This window comes from Neoarius graeffei, chromosome 12 (assembly GCF_027579695.1).
Source record: "Neoarius graeffei isolate fNeoGra1 chromosome 12, fNeoGra1.pri, whole genome shotgun sequence".
In the NCBI taxonomy this organism is placed as follows: Eukaryota; Metazoa; Chordata; class Actinopteri; order Siluriformes; family Ariidae; genus Neoarius; species Neoarius graeffei.
In genome coordinates this window covers 64,685,212-64,706,852 of record NC_083580.1, presented here as the reverse complement: position 1 = coordinate 64,706,852, position 21,641 = coordinate 64,685,212, and the positions used below count along the sequence as shown (strand labels likewise).

The 21,641-nt window shown below is 39.8% G+C and overlaps 1 protein-coding gene across 6 annotated transcripts in view; it reads left to right on the top strand.

Moving 5' to 3' along the window:
- st6gal1 (ST6 beta-galactosamide alpha-2,6-sialyltranferase 1) overlaps positions 1-21,641 on the top strand; it is a 94,592-nt gene that overhangs the window by 52,112 nt on the left and 20,839 nt on the right. For 4 of the 6 annotated variants that reach the window (XM_060936237.1, XM_060936234.1, XM_060936236.1 and 1 more), the window contains exon 2: positions 701-986. The exons of 1 other annotated variant lie outside the window; for it this stretch is intronic. In XM_060936237.1, the coding sequence (XP_060792220.1) occupies positions 948-986 (39 nt within the window). In that variant the 5' untranslated portion in view covers positions 701-947. Of the gene's footprint in view, positions 1-617; positions 987-21,641 lie in introns of those variants that run through there. One more of the 6 variants, XM_060936233.1, reaches the window with a different exon arrangement.

The window sequence follows — 21,641 nt, the reverse complement described above, 5'->3', positions numbered from 1 at the left end:
TTTTTTTCAGTAAAAATAAAACTTTTTCCATACTAGTATAAATGATATAAATTTTACAAATTACACAAAATTTGTCAAATGTTGGCCTGTTTTTTTTTTTTTTTTTTTACCAGAAACCTTTTATTTATTTTCTTTTAAATCATCTCTGAAATCAACTGCATTAAGCAACATTCCTAAACAGTGTAATATTTTCAATCATTTTGGTTTTCACATCAAAATATTTTAGATCTGGGGGCGTCGTGGCTCAGGTGGATAAGGCGCCATACCATAAATTCTGGCGACCCGGGTTCGATTCCGGCCCGAGGTCATTTCTTGATCCCTCCCCGTCTCTCTCTCCTGCTCATTTCCTGTCTCTACACTGTCCTATCCAATAATAAAGGTGGAAAAAAGCCCCCCAAAAAATCTTTAAAAAATATTTTAGATCTGAATACCTGAATGATGTTGCTACTACTGCTGCTATGATTAAAAAAAGTCTAATAATACATGTAATAAACACCTACGTACTTGAAGTTTTTAAGTAATTTATGCATGAAAGGGTTAAAACTGGATCCTGTTCTCTTATAATAAGGAAGTAGGCCCACTTACCCTCTCAGCTATAATAAGGAACAAAGCAGATTTCTTCTCATGAGACCAAATACACACCATAGGCTTTATTCCATATTCATGTTTTTTTGTTTGTTTGTTTTTTTGTTTTTTTTAGAAAGTACAGTATTCAGAGCAAGGAAATTCTTTGGAAGGAAATGTCTGTGGTCAGCCTTCCCCAGGACACTGTTCAGATTTGTGGAATTTATTAAAGACTCCAACATCGACAAAGTCATTTGAGTGGATGAAGGAGTGTAGCATGACCTGCATGCTTCGACTGAGCAAATAATGGATGTGATGTCGAATTTTGGATTAAAAATACAACTTGAACCATGTGGTCTTAGATACAAATTTGTTTTTTATAAATGAAGATATTCATGATGCTGAGTCCAGTTCTTCTGCAGGTACGTGACAAGTTAAATGGTAAAGTCAGCATTTTTAGTTGAATGTGTTTTTTTTTCTCTCTCTCTCTGTCTGTCAAGTCCCAAAAGCCTAGACTATGTTCTATTACAAGATGTACTCAAGCCTATAGTGCTTACCTTTTCAAGATATGATTTTTCACGTTAGTTTTTATTTCACCGCTCCCATTTTTTAAAAATAATTTAAAACCTCATAACTTATTGTAGTGTTCTTTATACCTTTTTTTACACAAATGTTTTAAGACTTCCTGTCTAAGAAATATTAACTGCGTTTTACTGCAGTGCCATCTTTCTTCAAGAAATAATGTATTTGTCATGCAGTGTACGTTGCAATACACATTTACTCAAGTAAAAAAAGATCACATTTACCATGCCACTATAAATAAATAGAAAATTATACAAATTGGGAATAAATTGTGTAACATTTTTACACAATTCTGTTCTGTCCTGTCAACAATTTGTTTTAAGTACCTCTACATTCAATCTGTGTTAATGCCCGATGGTAAATTGTGGTATTGGAAGTAATGAAGCGCAGAGCCACCAGTTTAACATCATGTAGGTTATTTTCGAGGCAAATCTGATGGAACTATCATTTGAACCAAAGTTTCTCAAGAATAGTGCTTTGGAGATTTGGGGAAAGGCCTAGACATTAAGCATTTACCACTGGTGGCCCATTGGGCCAGTGGAATTGAAAAGTTACCTGCCCAAATGGAAAATGTGGTGGCCCGAATGCGCGCGGTACTCGAACCACAGCTGCTGCAGGCAGCTGCTGCAAGCACCATAGGTGCTTGCACAAAGAGGGGGGTCTGGGGGCCCTCCCCCGGAAAATTTTGATTTTTCAATTCATATTCGTGCGTTCTGGTGCATTTTAAGGTGAAATTAATGAAAAGAAGATATATTTTGCTAACATTATTATATCTTTATTGTTTGTTCACATTGATATTTTATTGTTTGCATTTCTTGTTCTATCAATTTCTTAGTTACATTTAAAAATTTCCTTTGTTCTTGTTCTCTGTTCGTTTAACACATGCTGTTGATTACTGTTTTACATTAACAATTGTTTGTATAAGTTTTAGAATAAGCTAAGTTTTGCCTCACCATGCAACTAACTTGTTTATAGAATAAGCTTTGCCTGTAACCCACCCTGTGTGATGTAGACATATTTTCCTTTTTTGTCATGGTTTCAACTTTGGCTCATATATTCTCAACATTTTAGATATTGAATTCTCACCACTGTAGATAATCTAATAGAAATAGAGGTACAATGAACTTTTTATATACACCTTTATATAATAGCCACAAGACACACACAGGCCAGTCCCAAGTCTGGATGAAAGGTGAGGGTGGCATACTAACCCTTATCATGCTGGATTTAAATGGGCATTTTTATTGCCCATGAAGTTTTATTTCTTAATTAATAAAATATCATGAGAATCACTGACAAACCATACATTTCCTGAAAGGGTGGACTTTGGGGAATAATCTAGTGAGATTTTTGCAAAGCCTTACCTGCTCGGGGGTGATTTATAACCCTAATTACCTGTTAATTAGCTAATTAACAGGTATGCTCAGATGAGCCAAAAAGGGGTGAAATGTTGTGTTTTTTTAATAAGACAAGATATCAACACCAAATTTTCAGGATATGTCCTCGGGGGAACTAATAGTACATTTTTGCAAATTCAGCTCATTTGCATAAACCGTTGCCATGGCAACAGCAGATACCCTAGCAACTGGGGGTATACTGGGTTTAGCATGGTCTGGTTGTACCAGAGAGGGTCAGAATAGTTATTATTTTTGTTGTAATGAACTAATGTAGACCTAGTTTGGCTATTTTGATAGATTTCATCATCTTTGGATATTTGAATAATATATGGGATCTGATCTAATTTACCACATTATTTTATCTGTTCTTCTATTTCAGTCATAGCCAGGGCTTTGAACCGGTTCAAGGAACGAAAACGAAAACCGGGAACTTTTTCTATTTCACATGGAACAGAAACGAAACCAGAAACTTTATTATTTTTAATGTTCCGGAACAGAAACGCTTATTATAAATAATGGTAACCGGTTAATACCGGTTTTTATTTCGTTCCTCAAAGTTTCCGTAGCCTACAAATAAAAAAAAGTCATTCTTCTCCTGCGCAAGTTTCTACTACCCGCTGGGGTTCACTTCCTGTGTGACGTTCGCTGACTGAATGGAGAGAGCGGGAGGGTGGACTACTATCACGTCTCCACATCTTAAATAAGAGGTAAATGTTGCAGTCTATCGTTATTCAAAAACGTGAATTTCAAACACGATATCAATATATTTGTCCACGTTAATGAGAGGCTCGCGAACATTAAATGACGTTAACCTCTGTTAGCCTATCAATGCATAGGGCCTGACTAGCCTTTGGTAACACACTAAACGAATTATCTTTCATTTTTGGCACTTTTTCTGTTTGTGTAGATGGGAAGACATACTGAGAATCCAAATCGCCAACATTTGAAATAATAATTGTTTTGAATTATTTCTTGTCTTATTTAATGAAGGTTGTAATAGAATTAGCCTACATTTGGCTTAAGCTGGATGAGACAGAGACATAATTTTATAGCCATTTATTGAACAGCTGACAGGGAACGTAATTAACCATTCCGGGAACGAAATTTTTTTGTTCTAACCGGTTCGGGAACGTCTATTTAATGGTGGAACCCAAAACCGGAAATGTTAAAATTCCGTTTCTGTTCGGAACGAACCTATTGAGGTATTTCACCTGACGTCACAGGGTCATGTGACGCCTCGGTGTCCGCCATTTTGAACGTCAAGCTACATACTAACGCTGCAGACAGAGAGGGAGAACCGGCTTGAAAAAAAACGTGTTACAGACACCTAGAATAGATTAATTTGTCAGTAAGCACTCTATAAATAACCATGGTGTTTGCTTGTTGTGCTGTGGGCTGCCACAACAGACAGGGACAGCGTGCAGGACGCTCCTTTTACTGGTTTCTAGTGATGGGAATTTCGGCTCTTTTTCGGGAGCCGGCTCTTTTGGCTCTTCTTACTATAAGGAGCCGGCTCTTTCGGCTCCCAAACGGCTCCTGAGATTTTATTTTTGATTTAATTGCTGCAATTAACTAGTTAATTAATTACATTTATATTTTATCAAGGCGGCACGGTGGTGTAGTGGTTAGCGCTGTCGCCTCACAGCAAGAAGGTCCTGGGTTCGAGCCCCGGGGCCGGCGAGGGCCTTTCTGTGTGGAGTTTGCATGTTCTCCCCGTGTCTGCGTGGGTTTCCTCCGGGTGCTCCGGTTTCCCCCACAGTCCAAAGACATGCAGGTTAGGTTAACTGGTGACTCTAAATTGACCATAGGTGTGAATGGTTGTCTATGTCAGCCCTGTGATGACCTGGCGACTTGTCCAGGGTGTACCCCGCCTTTCGCCCGTAGTCAGCTGGGATAGGCTCCAGCTTGCCTGCGACCCTGTAGAAGGATAAAGCGGCTAGAGATAATGAGATGAGATATTTTATCAATAGGATGTTTTCCATTTTATTTTTTAGTTTTTGTAGCCATTGTAAAGCTTTGTAAAGTATAGCAGTGTAACAATGTTCTAGCTATAGAAATAAAACTTACTTACCAATTAATAAATTATTTTCTCACAAACATAATGCAAAACTGTTATATTACCAATATAAAATACACAGCTGATTTTCCCCTCCTCAGGTGCCTCACAGACTCCTCTCCCCTGTGCTCCACAGCTTTAAGCATTACACGAATTTTCGTATTTTCGCAGCTGTGAATGACATCAACCAAAAAAAGTAGGCGTACACCATGCTACTTTTTTTTCCTTTGAATGGTAATAGACAACACAAAGACGCAATCGGACAGCAACTTTTTTTGTGAAAGTCTCTCTCTCTCTCTGAGGCACCTAAGGACAAAAAAAAATTTCGGCTCCCACCGAAGAGCCGGCTCCCGTCGTTCACTTCAAAGAGCCGGCTCTTTGAACAAGGTCTTTTTATTTGAAGTTTTCACTGTATGCAAAATACAAACAAAATACAAACAGAAACTAATCCCTGGACCCCCCCCAGCCACCCACCAGACCTGTACCGCTAAATTAAAGATAGTCATCTCATGTACTTGTTGATAGGGTGAGTCAAGTAAGCAAACATAGCAGAGATAGAAAAAAAAAACCATATATATGACAATAAAAGTAAGGGGTTCATATGTATTACAGGGTTACATTTTCTGCTTCCATTTGATCCACAAAAGCCAAGAAAGGCTGCCAGGTTGCGTAGAATTTCAAAACAGACCCTTGGAGAGAGTATCTTATTTTTTCTAGCTTCAGATGTTGCATAGTCTCTCTGATCCAGTGGGAATATGAAGGGGGAAGAGGGTCTTTCCACCTGAGCAGGATCAGACGTCTGGCCAGTAGCGTACAAAAGGCCATCATATTGGACTTAGAATTACTTAAATTCACAGCCTGTGAAGTGACACCAAATAAAGCAGTAAGAGGGGATGGATCTATCTGTTCCATTAATATTTTAGAGAGAGTATTGAAAATTGACGGCCAGAAGTGATGTAGTTTTGGACATGTCCAAAACATGTGCAGTAGAGTTGCATGAGCTTGCTTGCATCTATCGCAGGTAGGGTCTAACTCCGGTCTAATTTTGGACAGCCTAACCTTTGACCAATGAAGCTGGTGCACTATCTTGAATTGTACAACTGTATGTCTTTGACAAATAGATGATGTGTGAATCCTCCTAATAACTTTCTGCCACACTGCATCTGGGATCTGTTCACTTAAATCCTCTTCCCATTTGTGTTTGAGATAATCTAAAGTTGACAAGTTAAATAGATTGAGAAGGCCATATATCTTACCTATAATCTGCTTTAAGTTTTTCCCCATCTTGAAGATAGAGTCTAACAAAGATACCTGGGGATATAAGGGGAAGCAGTTGGAATGAGAGGCAATAAAGCTTCGCAATTGTAGATATCTAAAGAAGTGGGATCTAGGGATATTAAACCTATTTACTAATTGTTCAAAAGAAGCAAAATTATTGTCTACATATAGATCCTGCAATGAATGTATCCCACTCCTGAACCACACTCCAAAGGTTCCATCTGACACCGAGGGAGGAAACGTGATTTTTTTGTTATCGGAGCGAAAAGGGAGAGGCTGTTAAGAGTAAATGCTCTCCTGAACTGGTTCCAAATTTTTACCGAGTGTGCCACAACAGGGTTAAGGGTATAATAAGAAATCTGCTTTGCTAATGGGAGTTCGGTGCACAGTAAAGCTGGTAAGGAAGAGGGTCCACAGGAAGTATGTTCCAAGGTTAGCCATTTAGGGGTGTTTGAGCTGTCTAAATCTGACATCCAAAACATCAGTGCTCTAATGTTGGCTGCCCAATAATAAAACAAAAAATTAGGAAGAGCCATACCACCCTGAAGACGTGGTCTGTGCAATATGCATTTCCGTATCCGTGGTTTTTTTTTGTTCCAGATAAAGGTCGATATGAGCTTGTCTATGGAGCTGAAGGAGAATTTGGTCAGAAATATGGGAAGGTTCTGAAACAGATAAAGGAACTTGGGTAATACATTCATTTTGATGGTATTGATCCTTCCACTCAGGGAAAGGGGCAACAGATCCCAACGTTTAATGTCCTGTTTCAGACCATCTAACAGGGGTAGAAAATTAGCCTTATATAGGTCTTTGTAATTATGTGTAACCCAAATTCCCAAATATTTAAACTTTTTTGTGTTTATTTTAAAAGGGGTTGAACTGAGAGAGATGTTGTCTGCAGATACATTGATCGGCATTAATTCACTTTTTTGCAAATTTATTTTATAACCTGATATCTTGCCGAAATTTTTCAGTGTGCCCAGCAGTTTAGGGAGACTTAACAAGGGATCTGAAATATATAGCAGCAGATCATCTGCATAAAGCGATACCTTACACTCTAATCCCCTTCTCTCGATTCCCTTGATATTAATATCCTGTCGAATAGCTAATGCTAGCGGTTCTATGGCAACTGCAAATAAGAGCGGAGACATTGGGCAGCCTTGTCTGGTGCCTCTTTGTAGTTTAAAATAGGGAGAAAGATTATTGTTAGTACGTACTGCTGCCATTGGGGAGGAGTAGAGAACTTTAATCCAGGACATAAATTTTGGACCAAAGCCAAATTTTTCAAGAGTGTAAAAAAGGTAGTCCCACTCCACCCTATCAAAAGCTTTCTCAGCATCAAGAGATAGTAAAATCTCTGGAGTGTTAGATGGGGAGGGACTATAAAGGATATTAAAAAGGCATCTAATATTAAAAAATGAATATTGGTCTTTCATGAAGCCTGTCTGATCAGCTGAAATAATTGAAGGAAGGGCTACCTCAAGACGTTGAGCCAAGAGCTTTGCAAGAAGCTTTACATCTGTATTCAAAAGGGAAATCAGACGATATGAACTACAGTAAAGGGGATTTTTATCTTTCTTTAAAATAAGGGAAATAGTTGCCTCTCGCATTGTTGAAGGGAGAGAGTGATTCCTTGAAGACGGATAGAAGAAGAGGGGCAAGCGTTACTGAAAATGTCTTAAACTCTGATGGGTAGCCATCAGGCCCCAGAGATTTGCCACTTTGCATCTTCCCAATCGCCTCTGTGACCTCTTCAATGGAGATGTCATCCTCTAGCACATTGGCTAACTCAGGATCTATTCTGGGAACATCGAAATTGCAAAAGAACTCATCTAATGCAGACTTATTCTGTGGCGATTCAGAGGTGTAGAGGCGGGAATAATAACGAAAAAAGCAAGAATTTATTTCTGAATATTCTGTATGTTTTAGATCTTTTTCATCACTTATCTCAGATGTATACTGACTGGCAGCCTTCTGACTTAACTGATGTGCTAAAATTTTTCCTTCCTTTTCTCCATGCTCGTATGAACTATGTCTGGACTTTAAAACGAGGTTCTCTGCTTGGCGTGTTGAGAGGAGGTCAAACTTTGTTTTAAGCAATAGGTGTTGTTTGACTATATCATCTGAGGGCAAGTGGCTATACTTCACATCCAGTTTAAGAATATCATCTGCCAGCTGTTTAAGACGCTTAGTGTTAGCTTTCTTCCGCATTGCACAGAAAGAGATAACCTGTCCCCTTAAGTATGCTTTCAGCGATTCCCATACTGTAGAGAATGACATTCCTGGTGTCTGATTGTGGGCGAGAAAAAATTTAATTTCTGTGTTAATAAAATTTACGAAAGTATCGTCTGAGAGAAGTAACGGATTAAGTCTCCATGGGCGATAGCTAGAATCTGCGCTGGGAATGCATAACTTCAAATTTAAGGGAGCATGATCAGAAATAGGCGGCACGGTGGTGTAGTGGTTAGCGCTGTCGCCTCACAGCAAGAAGGTCCGGGTTCGAGCCCCATGGCCGGCGAGGGCCTTTCTGTGCGGAGTTTGCATGTTCTCCCCGTGTCTGCGTGGGTTTCCTCCGGTGGCTCCGGTTTCCCCCACAGTCCAAAGACATGCAGGTTAGGTTAACTGGTGACTCTAAATTGACCTTAGGTGTGAATGTGAGTGTGAATGGTTGTCCGTGTCTATGTGTCAGCCCTGTGATGACCTGGCGACTTGTTCAGGGTGTACCCCGCCTTTCGCCCATAGTCAGCTGGGATAGGCTCCAGCTTGCCTGCGACCCTGTAGAAGGATAAAGCGGCTAGAGATAATGAGATGAGATGATCAGAAATAACTATTGGCTGATATTCACAGGCAGTTACCATTGGAAGGAGTTTCTTATCAATAAAGAAATAATCTATCCGTGAGAAAGTTTTATGGACCGGGGGAAAAAAAGGAATAGCCCCTAGATGTAGGGTTGAGGAAACGCCAGATATCAGCTACACCATAAGCCTGAAGGAAGAGTTGGATTGTTTGTGCTGACTTTGATTCAGAAGAAGTGTTAGAGGAGCTACGGTCTAAATTTGGGGAAAGTACACAATTTGTATCCCCACCTAGAATGAGGTGATGTGAATCCATGTTAGGAATCCGAGAGAAGGTGTTAATAAAAAAAAGGTCTGGTCATCCCAGTTAGGGGCATAAATGTTAGCTAAAATAACGGGGAATCCGTACAGTCGACCCACTACTATAATATAACGCCCCATAGGGTCTGACACAGTGTCAGAAATTACAAAAGGAATATTCTTACTAATTAGGATTGCTGCTCCCCTTGCTTTAGAACCAAAGTTAGAGTGATATGCTTGTCCTATCCATCCACCTCTCAGTCTATGATGGTCAGTAGTGCGGAGATGAGTCTCGTGAAGGAATGCAATGTCAGCTTTAAGATGACCAAGATGTGTTAATACCCTCCTGCGTTTAACAGGATGGTTCAGAGACTTCACATTCCAACTTACAAAGTTAACAATGCACCCTGAACTCATTCCTAAATTACTTGTATTAGCCATTAGGAATCATGTTGGCCAATATTCTATAGATACTCCCCAAAGCCTCAATAAGACAGAGTTTAAAACATGGAAGACAGTCAAAAATATAGCCAAACAAGATAGGTCTGGTAGGTTCCCAACCCCTGCCACCTAACTGAACACGGCGGCTGCAATACCCTTCATAAGCAAAACCACACATTAAGTGATGGTAATGGGGAACAACTTGGTGTCAAATAGGCTGGCCCTTGCCCAACTCTGCACTTTGGTTGCACTTAAAAGTAGAACCAAAGAAAAGTGCAACAAGTCTTTAAGCCACATGCCCGTGGAGCAACATCCCATGCAATACAATAAAAAAAAAAATCTAATAAATAAGAGTAGGAAAAAAAAACAATCAAATATAGAAAGAATATACATCATAAATAAACATATGACTCTGGGCATGTACCTATGTACAAATATCTAATCAAAGATATCCATAAGTACCACTCAACTGAAAGATCCTCTATACCCTTGACCTTTAAGTCAAAGAGAATAACCAAATAGTAAAACAAGTTCGGGTGCTTATTCATCTTTAAGCAATCGGTGTGGGATTACATGTCTAAGCATGTATACAAATGAAAAAAAAAAAAAACATTAGACAAAAATTTGTACTCACCCCGTAGTATAAGAGAACGATAGTATTATAATATGTAAATCAAGAATATACAAATAAAAAAAGTAAGTAGTCTTTGAGTGGGACTATCGAACCGTCCATATCCTAATGTCCGTCCAAAAGAAAGGAGGTGAGAACAAAACCTCACTGTCGTCACTTCACAACATCCGCTGCCGGAACAATGGTCTTAATGTAGGCCATCGCCCTCTCCGGGTCCAGGAGGTCTTTGCTATCTCCGTTGTAGGAGATGTGGAGTCGAGCTGGGAACATAATCCCATAGCGGATCCCTTGTCGACCTCGGAGAAGGTTCCTGATGTTGTTGAAAGCGGCCCAGGCCTTAGCGACGCTCGCGGTGTAGTCTGGAAATATAGCCACTGGGTCTCCCTTGTACCGGAGTGGGCCTCCCTCTCTGGCTCGGCGCAGTACATCGATGCAGTCCTGATAGTAATGCAACTTGGCGACAGTCACCCGGGGTTTTCCATTGGGCTTTCTCGGTGCAAGTCCTCTGTGAGAACGATCAACCAGAATATCCTTATCCAAATACAGAACTTCCTTTAGTAGTTTAGAGACTGAAGCAGTGGAGCATGAGCCAGGCTCCTCCGCAACTCCCACTATACGAACATTGCATCATCTCATTCGCCCCTCCATGTCCTCTGTCTTCTCCCTCAGATTAGCCAACTCTGTTTTAAGCTCAGCAACCGTCGCCTGTAGCATGGTAACCTCACCCGACCAAGTTGACAAACCTCCCTCCATGTCGCTGATGGCGGCCTTCATGTTGTCCATGTCAGAGCGGATGGCTGCAGTGCTGTTAGCAATTTCAGACTTGACTTCTTTCAGCTCGTTTTTAATGAAGTTGAATTAATCAGTGAATGCATTCTTTAGCTCGGTTCTAATAATAACGGAGATATCTGCCTTCAGTGAGGAGATGATATCCGCTTTCAGGCCCTCGGGATCCATTTCTGACTCCGGCTGTGACGCGCTTATCCTCTCATCGCTGACCTTATCACCTCGAGCCGCGGTGATTTCGGGCCCAGCGCTTTTAGGGCCGCAGTATTTATATTTACGGAGCTTGGTTGCCATTGAAGTAATGCGGACAGTTTAACTCTGCTCCAGGGTGTTTCGGTTGCGGTAATTAATGAGATTTGCGACAAAACTACAGAAAGTGCACTTTAAAATAATATTTTTTGAAAAGTTAGGCAAGAACTCAACACAACAGGTCTTACTCCATTGCCAGCTCACTAGCGCCCCCCAAAGAGCCGGCTCTTTGAACCGGATCGTTCGCGACCAACACATCACTACCGGTTTACTACTGACCCAGACAAGAGGGATTACAGCTGTGAAAAGACAGGATTGGGAGCCAACAGAGTACTCCAGACTTTGCAGTGATCATTTCATTTCAGGTTAGTTTATCAGTTAACGCAATTTTGATAAAATATATAGCAAAAAGTAAATGGGTCAGTGTTTTTGTTAACCCATCTGAGCAGTGAAACAAGGCAGTGTTAATTTGTCTAGGGTTGCATGTAGCAGATATCAGACATAAAACGTAATAACAGAGGCTAGAAAGAAACGGGACACAGAAATAAACAGGGAAATTAAGTAAAAAGAAAGAAAGAGAAAAAAAAGAGCGCGGATCTCCAAACACATGAGAAGCCTCTTACGCACATATCACGCGGACTCCACACACGCATCGCGTCTGAAGTCATAACTCATCAGGGGAAATCGTGTCCGCATTGGCATGTTCAAAAAAACAACCTCGCGTCAACAATGATACCACACGCAAGAAGAAAAAAAAAAGTCAGGTTACTCAACAACCAACCTGGCAGCAGCAGTCGTTGTCATGTAAACACAACACTTCAGATATGCAAATGCTTCCCGTTACACACAATTGCTATGTCAATAAACATCATTTTGCCAATATTTTAGAGACCCCCCAACATTTCCCAAATCATGTTTTCAAAGGATCTCATGTCTGTTTCAGGGGATCTCGGATCCCCCGAGTAACAAGACCGTGTTGTGAACATAGCCTACCTTGTACCGTTTCAAACTGCTGGGGTCATCCTTCATCAAACTGTTGACTTCTGTCGACAACCTTGGCTCCATACCAAGGCTGGGTACAGTGTTTGTGATAAAAGACAGATCCAATTTAACACGAATCACAGCTTACTTTCTTGTTAAAATGTGCAAAGGTCTCCACCATCTCATACCGCCTTGCACTGAAGGACTTAAGCGTGCCGTCCAAAATGGCTGCGTCACGTGACTTGGTCACGTGGGTGAAATACCTCAATAGGAAAAAAATTCTGGTTCAAAGCCCTGGTCATAGCAACCAACATTTATACTTCATTCTTCAATCACTAAAAATTGATACATGTGTAGCCATATTTCTTGGCAGTGTATCCTGAAATTTTGATATTAATATACAAAGTCTGAACGATTTTGCACCATCTGAAGCTAAAGCGCATGTGTTGAAATGCTGTTTTACGATTTGGCGAGTTGTAAACCGAGCATGACGTTGTGTGCTCTGATTGGCTGCCGAGTTCAAAATGAAGCTGTTCGTTAACACCCGATAGTCAATTTATGCATGATCGTATATAAACTGTTTACCTGGCCTTTGGCCAGGTTGGGGAGCGTGGAGTTTGAACATATTTCTATTTGAATTTCACCGTTCTGATGGTCTCCTTGCCGCAACCGTCTTCGTCTACAAGATGCTATTTTCCCGCCAAAATGATGCTTCCAAACAGCGCCGAACATCTCTGAAGATGCACGAAGACGAGACACTCCTGCCGCCGAGCGGAGCGTGACGAAAACAAAGATGGCAGACCTCGTATTGAAAAGGTGCATTCTACGAACAATTTCTTCACAATTCTGGGTAAAATATGAGTAATAAAATTTGTTAATTTGTATCAAAAATGTACTGGCCCACCCGGGCCACTGTTTTTGGCCAAATTTAGCGGCCCGAACTGGCTCGGAAGACATAAAAAAAAAAACATCGCCGGGCCATCGGGCAAGTGCTAATGTCGAGCTCTGGGGGATCCAAATGTGATATTTACTCAAATTTCATGTGATGAAAACATACTTGAGCAATTAATTACTCATTTTTTTTTACAGACCTGTAATTAAAATGAAATATTTTCTCACCAAGTGAGCTATGCTGAAGTGGGCACCATCCCCATTATCAATAGTATGTAAAGAAAGGTAATGTTAGCTACTTGGCTAACTTGGTCAAATGCTGTTGGGGTTTCAGAAATTTACTGAGTCTGTTAACTAGTAGATAGCTTACGCTTCTAGCAACATGTAGCTATCTTGCAAACATGGTCCTTAAATATTTATCCTGAGCATTGTTTATAGGCTAGAACAGTACTCTGGTGTATTTAACATGAGGAAATCACTACTGAACATCTGTGACATCTGGGGGGGGGCTGTACTGTAATACTGCAGATCGGATGTTGAGCTGTGAAATGTTGCTCAGGTGTGACATGCTGCTCAACATCCTGTATGCTGGTAAACATGCTTTGGTTTGCATGCCTTTTCAGATTATCACATTTTTCCTTTGAAAGATTTACAGCTGAAGATAACCAAGCTTGGCCAGAGATGTTCATCTGTCAGCACTGTCTCAGACATTGCTGTTTGCTGTTGACTAAACATTTGGTGTCTGAAATGATTTTTTTTTTTTTCCAGGAAATGGCTTTGATCGGAATTTAAATTATTTAACATGTGCGTACATTGTCTTTTTAGTTGTCTTAGTTGTTCAGGGTTAAATGCATTAAGGCATTTTACTGTAACTGTGATCAGAAATAAATGCAGAATTTCATATTTAAAAACACAAAACCCTGAAGTGAAAGTACTGTGGTTTTTTTTTTTTTTTTTTTACTTGAACTCAAATGTTACTTTGAACCATGTACTTAAGTGATGTAACAAGAGAGGTTTATTGTTATATTTATGACCAGGTTTATTTTCCACCCTGGTCATATCTAACAGGCATAGACCTTTTGAAATTACGGAGGGTCACATTGCAAATATTTTACTATAAGGTTACAGCACAACGTTCTAAATACTTCTCTAACTTTGTGACTCCCTGCAGAGCATGTATCGGTGTCTGTTTTATATTTTTGATCCTGTATCATTATGAGCATTGCCATTTTTTTTTTCGCTCAACTAAATGATGCAAGTCTTTGCCTCCATGCTCAAAAATGACGATATACAGTGGCATGCAAAAGTTTGGGCACCCTTACTGAAAATGTCTGTTACTGTGAATAGTTAAGTGAGCAGAAGATGAACTGATCATCAAAAGGCATAAAGGTAAAGACGACACATTTCAGCGTTTTCTGCAAGATTTGTGTATTATTTTTGTTTTGTACAATTAGAGAGTGAAAAAAGAAAAGGAACACCATGTGAAAGTTTAGGCACCCCAATACATTTGAGTTCTCAGGTAACTTTTACCAAGGTTCCAGACCTTAATTAGCTTATTGAGCTGTGGCTTGTTCAAATTCTTCGTTAGGAAAGGTCAGATGATGCAGGTTTCAAAGCTATATAAATTCTCTGACTCCTCAAACTTGTCCCTAAAATCAACAGCCATGGGCTCCTCTAAGCAACTCCATCGCATTCTGAATAATAAAATAATTGATGCTCACAAAGCAGGAGAAGGCTACAAGAACATAGCAAAGTGTTTTCAGGTAGCTGTTTCCTCAAATTGTAATGTTATTAAGAAATGGCAGTTAACAGAAACAGTGGAGATCAAGGTGCGGTCTGGAAGATGAAGAAAACTTTCTGAAAGAACTGCTCGTTGGATTGCTAGAAAAGCAAATAAAAACCCCTGTTTGACTGCAAAAGACCTTCAGAAAGATTTAGCAGACCCTGGAGTGGTGGTGCACTGTTCTACTATGCAGCGACACCTGAACAAATATGACCTTCATGGGAGAGTCATCAGAAGAAAACCTTTCCTGCATCCTAGCCACAAAATTCAGCGTTTGAAGTTTGCAAATGAACATCTAAATAAGCCTGATGCATTTTGGAAACAAGTCCTGTGGACTGATGAAATCAAAATCTAACTTTTTGGCCACAATGTGCAAAGGTATGTTTGGAGAAAAAAGGGTGCCAAATTCCAGGAAAAGAACACTTCTCCAACTCTGAAGCATGGGTGTGGATCGATCATGCTTTGGGGTTGTGTTGCAGCCAGTGGCACAGGGCACATTTCATTGGTCGAGGGAAGCATGGATTTGAATAAATACCAGCAAATTCTGGAAGCAAACGTCACACCATCTGTAAAAAAAAAAAAGTTAAAGTTAAAAAAAGGATGGGTCCTACAATAAGACGGCGATCCAAAACACACCTCAAAATCTACAATGGAATGCCTCAAGAGGCATAAGCTGAAGGTTTTGCCCTGGCCCTCACAGTCCCCTGACCTAAACATCATTGAAAATCTGTGGCTAGATCTCAAAAGAGCAGTGCATGCAAGACAGCCCAAGAAACTTGTAGAACTGGAAGCCTTTTGCAAGGACGAACGCGTGAAAATCCACCAGGTAAGAAGTGAAAGATTATTAGCTGGCTACAAAAAGTGTTTACAAGTTGTGATACTTGCCAAAGGGGGTGTTACTAGGTACTAACCATGCAGGATGCCCAAACTTTTGCTTCGAGCCCTTTTCCTTTTTTGTCATTTTGAAAATGTAAAAGATGAAAATAAAAAATAGGGTTTGCTTAAAATATAAAGGTAATGAGTCATCTTCTAACTTTATGCCTTTTGGAGACCAGTTCATCTTCAACTTGCTTAACTGTTCACAGTAACAGCAATTTTTACCAGGGGTGCCCAAACTTTTGCATACCACTGTACCACGATTCTCCTGAGGATGCTTGTCACTTGAGATATAGCCTTCACAGAAAACAGGATTCTAAGATCATATTAAATATGGATAATGTATTTTTGCTCATAGATCATCTGGAGCTGTGAGGCAGTTACTTTGAATGTAGTTTTTTTTGTTTTGTTTTTTTTCTGCTGTCATATCTGACTCCTGTTGGTCATTTATGGTTCTTCTGCTTTGTGAATTCTTAACCCTGTCACTTTACTTGGTGCAAAATTACAGTGGTGCTTGAAAGTTTGTGAACCCTTTAGAATTTTCTATATTTCTGCATAAATATGACCTAAAACATTAGATTTTCATGCAAGTCTTAAAAGTAGATAAAGAGAACCCAGTTAAACAAATGAGACAAAAATATTATACTTGATCACTTATTTATTGAGGAAAATGATCCAATATTACCTACTGTATCTGTGAGTGGCAAAAGTATGTGAACCTCTAGGATTAACAGTTAATTTGAAGGTGAAATTAGAGTCTAGTGTCTTCAATCAATGGGATGACAATCAGGTGTTGTCGTGGAAAAATGAAAAACACCAACACCAGTCTCGTCCTTTTGCAAGTGAAAGGTTTATTGCAGAAATGGACACACAGTGATGAGGGTTCAGCACACCACTTACCGCCTCTTTGTTCTCAAATCTATATATACTCTTTACGAGACAAAAGGGAGACATCCGTTGCATTACATGCCCTGATCATGCTCCGGGAGTGTGATCAGCTCTCAAGCTGATTGGTCCTCTCTCTAATCGGTCTGCACGTCTGCTATGCACGTAACGAGCATAAGATGAACATGTTTCGGTGCAGAATGTTCCAAGTCCTTAGTCCTTGAAGAGGCAACACTCAGTGAAAAGGAAAATTACAAAACAGTATAACACTAAAATTTACTCTACACTGTATAGGTAATTAATTAATTAATTAATCAGAGATACTAATAACTATAAAACCCATTTAGGGCAAAGTCTTTCAACCGCAGTCCAAGCAGCCCTCTGCACTGTGAAGCAGGGCTCCCACTGGTGCTCGTCATTGAAGGATGTAATCCATCAGTGACGAAGGGAAAATTACTAGCAGTCGTCAGTGACGAATGTATTTGTCATTTATCATAAGTCATCTTTTTATAGAAATCCCTTCATTTGCTGAAATCCAACCCCAGTGAAGGGACTGCAGGAAGCCAGAGTGTAAACAATGAGCACGTGCTTGTGACCCAATAAAAATTGACGACATGTAATGACCACGTGAACGCCAAACTTTTGACCAATCGCAGTGCGTTTTAATCCGCCTTGTGTGGTGGTGTCATTATTTCCGCGTGAACCGAACAATGGCACAGTCTAAACCATACTTGCCAACCCTCCCGATTTCAGCGGGAGGCTCCCGATTTTCGTCTCTGTCTCCCACCTCCTGATCATATTTGTTAAAAACTGGATAATCTCCTGGTTTTGGGAAATCCCTACCGATAAGTTAAAAGTAATCCCGATTATATCCAATCAGAATCGTATGAGAAACACTGCGACGTCAACTGACTTTTAACCAATCAACGAACAGAATGACAGTCACTTCCGTAATGTAGGATTCACCCAGGCTGTCCAACATTTTTTTTTTTACAAGCAGTCATTCATCATGGCCACTAAACCAATACCAAACGGCAAAAATATGAATGCAAATACCAGGTTGCATAGGAGAATGAATTTCCATGGATAAGCAAATGTTCGACCAGCCAGTTACACATTTTAAGGTAAAGATACCTTAAATCAGAATATAATTAATGGACATTTGAGTGTGAAATTAAACTAGTCTTCCGTACCATTTCAGAAACGAACTGTACAACTTCTAAAGTGTTTTGTGAAATTTTGCATGACGGAGAATTTGTTTGAGTGTATTTGAAGTGTGGTAGTGTCTTAGTGCTATTTTGAATTTCTGTTTTTGAAAGTTTTAAGTGAAAGTTTATAAATGAATTATCTGGAAAGTGATTGATTTTGATAGTGTTTTGAGGTTTTAAGTGAAAGATTACTAGTGAATGTATTTTGGTAGTACTAAAATTTTGCATTTGAGTGAATTTCTTTATGGAGTATATTTTGATAGTATGGTAGTATTTATAGTGCCATTTTAAAATTTTGTTTGAAAACTTTCGAAGTTTGCAAATAAGCACATTCCTTTGTTGCATTCCTATAGGATTTTGATAGTATTTCTAGTGCTTTTTAAAAATTCTGTTGGAAAGTGTTTAGTGAGAGAGATGCATTTTAGTAGTACTAAGACAGACAGTGCAGTATTTATTTGAGTTGTTACTATTTTGGTTAAATTTTTATTTAATTTATATATATTATAGTTCTCTATTTTTATATGAGCTTACAGAAGGAAAACACATTTGATGCAAACCAATAATGCTTTCATTCACTGTGACTATTTAAAAAAATTATAAACATTCTTCTAAAGCATCACTTGTGTTATTTTCTGTGGGTCTCTGTATGTATACAATATTCAGGCATGAGATTTTTCAGCTGAAAATCTGATTTAAGACCTTCCCTTTCATTGTTGTATTAAAATTCAAGACGCATGTTATTTACCAGCTGGGCGGTCCGTATCGTGAAATACCGTGACCGAGGTCTTGAAAATACTGACCGAGGCCCTCTGGGCCGAGGTCAGTATTCAAGGCTGAGGTCACGGTATTTCACGATACGGATCGACCTTAAGCTGGTAAATAATATATATATATTTTTTTTTTTCTTTACCAAATTCTAACAGAAAACGAGAGCGCCCAAAAGGAAAAGCCGAGCCGCCATTTTGAATCCTCATTCACGGCTGTAATGCAAATTGCTTCCTCCTCAGTATACAAGTGCACTTCCATGGCAGGAAAAAAAAAACTACATTTTGCCACCTATGTAGTCCCCTATTTATACAAATAGGAGTCATTCAGGATTCAGCCATGTTTTTGCTCGGTGTTTTTGCTCGACCAAAGTTATACAGTATTATGACCTTTTCATATTGCATAAATAAAGCCGTTTGGTGAAACTTTGAAGAAGAGATTGTAATGGTTTAAAGTTTAAAGTACGGCAGCACGGTGGTGTAGTGGTTGGCACGGTCACCTCACAGCAAGAAGGTTCCGGGTTCGAACCCAGCGGCTGGCGAGGGCCTTTCTGTGTGGAGTTTGCATGTTCTCCCTGTGTCTGCGTGGGTTTCCTCCAGGTGCTCCAGTTTCCCCCCACAATCCAAAGATATGTAGTTAGGTTGACGTGGGGCGGCCTTGGGCTGAGGTGCCCTTGAGCAAGGTACCCCTGACTGCTCCCCGGGCACTCTGGTGTGGCTGCCCACTGCTCTGTGTGCGTGCATGTGTTCACTGCTTCAGATGGGTTAAATGCAGAGGATGAATTTCACTGTGCTTGAAGTGTGCATGTGACAAATAAAGGTTTCTTCTTCTCTCTCTCCTTCTTTTTACCTAACGTAATATTATGTATTAGGATAACATGGTCCAAAACGGGCCTCATTAACTAATGAGATTAAACTGTTAGTAAGTTAGAGGTTTTTAGCTTTCTCCTGAAATGTTTTCTTTTATTTTGTCTTCCTCAGGATAGTAAAACTCACTTTCGCTGTGAACACTATCGTTATCACTATCCATGCTGTAAAATTAATGCTATATTGAATCCTCATTCATGGTTGTAATGCGAATTGCTTCCTCCTCGGTATACAAGTGCACTTCCATGGCAGGAAAAAACCCCCTGCATTTTGCTGCCTATGTAGTCCCCTATTTATACAAATAGGAGTCATTCAGGATTCAGCCATGTTTTTGCTCAGTGTTAGCAAATTACAGGTTTTAGCTTTCTGCTGAAATGTTTTCTTTTATTTCTTCTTCCTCAGGGTAATAAAACTCTCTTTCGCTGTGAAGACTGTCGTTATCGGTATCCATGCTGTAAAATTATTATGCTGAGAAATGCTGGCAAAAATTTATAAGATTTTTGATAATCTTATAAGTCTTATAAAAAAAAGATACACTATCGTTCAAAAGTTTGGGGTCACCCAGACAATTTTGTGTTTTCCATGAAAAGTCACACTTTTATTTACCACCATAAGTTGTAAAATGAATAGAAAATATAGTCAAGACATGTTCCTGGCCATTTTGAGCATTTAATCGACCCCACAGATGTGATGCTCCAGAAACTCAATCTGCTCAAAGGAAGGTCAGTTTTATAGCTTCTCTAAAGAGCTCAACTGTTTTCAGCTGTGCTAACATGATTGTACAAGGGTTTTCTAATCATCCATTAGCCTTCTGAGGCAATGAGCAAACACATTGTACCATTAGAACACTGGAGTGATAGTTGCTGGAAATGGGCCTCTGTACACCTATGTAGATATTGCACCAAAAACCAGGCATTTGCAGCTAGAATAGTCATTTACCACATTAGCAATGTATAGAGTGGATTTCTGATTAGTTTAAAGTGATCTTCATTGAAAAGAACAGTGCTTTTCTTTCAAAAATAAGGAAATTTCAAAGTGACCCCAAACTTTTGAACGGTAGTGTAAATCTTGACAAAAAATGCTACTATGTTTGTTGTTGTGAACGAGCGAGTCGCCAGAGGTCCGTAACTGGGGTCCGTATCGTAGGATATGGACCTGCTCACCAGCCAATCGGAGCACAGGATTTGGACCGCGAAAAAAAATGAGTGTTATTTCAGATTTTTCATCCTGAGCGCTCTCATGCCTGATGCATGAATCCCATAACCTATAGTAACTGATAGAACAATATCAACAATTCAAAAACTCTCTTTAATTGTATAAATTTTAAATGGTTTCCAATTGACTGGGATCCACTTTTTTTTTTTTTTAAAATCATTTCAACCGAGCATCATACCCTCGTCCAATTGAAAATGTTGTTCACGCACTTTTCACTCCCATGAGAATTTTGAAAAGTTGGCAAGTATGATAAATTTAAGTTTTTTTGGGCAAGCTTCTCCAAGCACTGAGGATGATTTTAAGGGCTGAAACAGTCACAGGGGAGGCACACTCAGAGCCCCAGAGACCGTCCTCGGGCACATCGGGCAGGGTGAGTAATACAGGGGTCGTGTAATTTAAAAAAAAAAAAAAACCGCCAAACTGAAAGTGCTGTCAGCCGGCATGGCACAGAAGCGCTCTGTTTTGGGGGGTGTAGCGGCCAAAGTAGAATTCATATAGATGTGAATTACAGTTTATGTTAAAAGGTATAAATAATTTCATTTGAGTGTGTAATTTCATATAAGTAGTTTATTTCATGATTAAAATGATGAATAATATGTGGCAAGGTTAGAAGAATTAGAATTAGAAGAATTAGAATTCCATAGGAACGGTCTCGTGTTTCTCATTGTAGATCTTGAGGAGCCGTGGAAGCGAACAGTTTTTCTTACCTGGCTCTCTGCATCTTAGAACCTTTGTAATTGTTAAAACGAGGATTAAAGTTCAACTTTCAAGACGTTTCAAGTTGATTTATTACCAGGCACATGGACATTGAGAGTGGAAACAGTTACTTTGGGTCAGAGACTTCATCAGTGTAAGCTATAGCACTTTTCTCAAGGTCTCAATACGAACAAGCCTCTACAGGGGGTGTGACTTATGGCCCTTTTCCACTACCCTTTTTCAGCTCGCTTCAGCTCACTTCAGCCCGACACGGCTCGCGTTTCGACTACCAAAAACCGGCACGACTCAGCTCGTTTCAGCCCTGCTTAGCCCCTAAAACTCGCACCGTTTTGGAGTGGGGCTGAAGCGAGCCAAGCCGTGCCGAGTGAGGTTGGG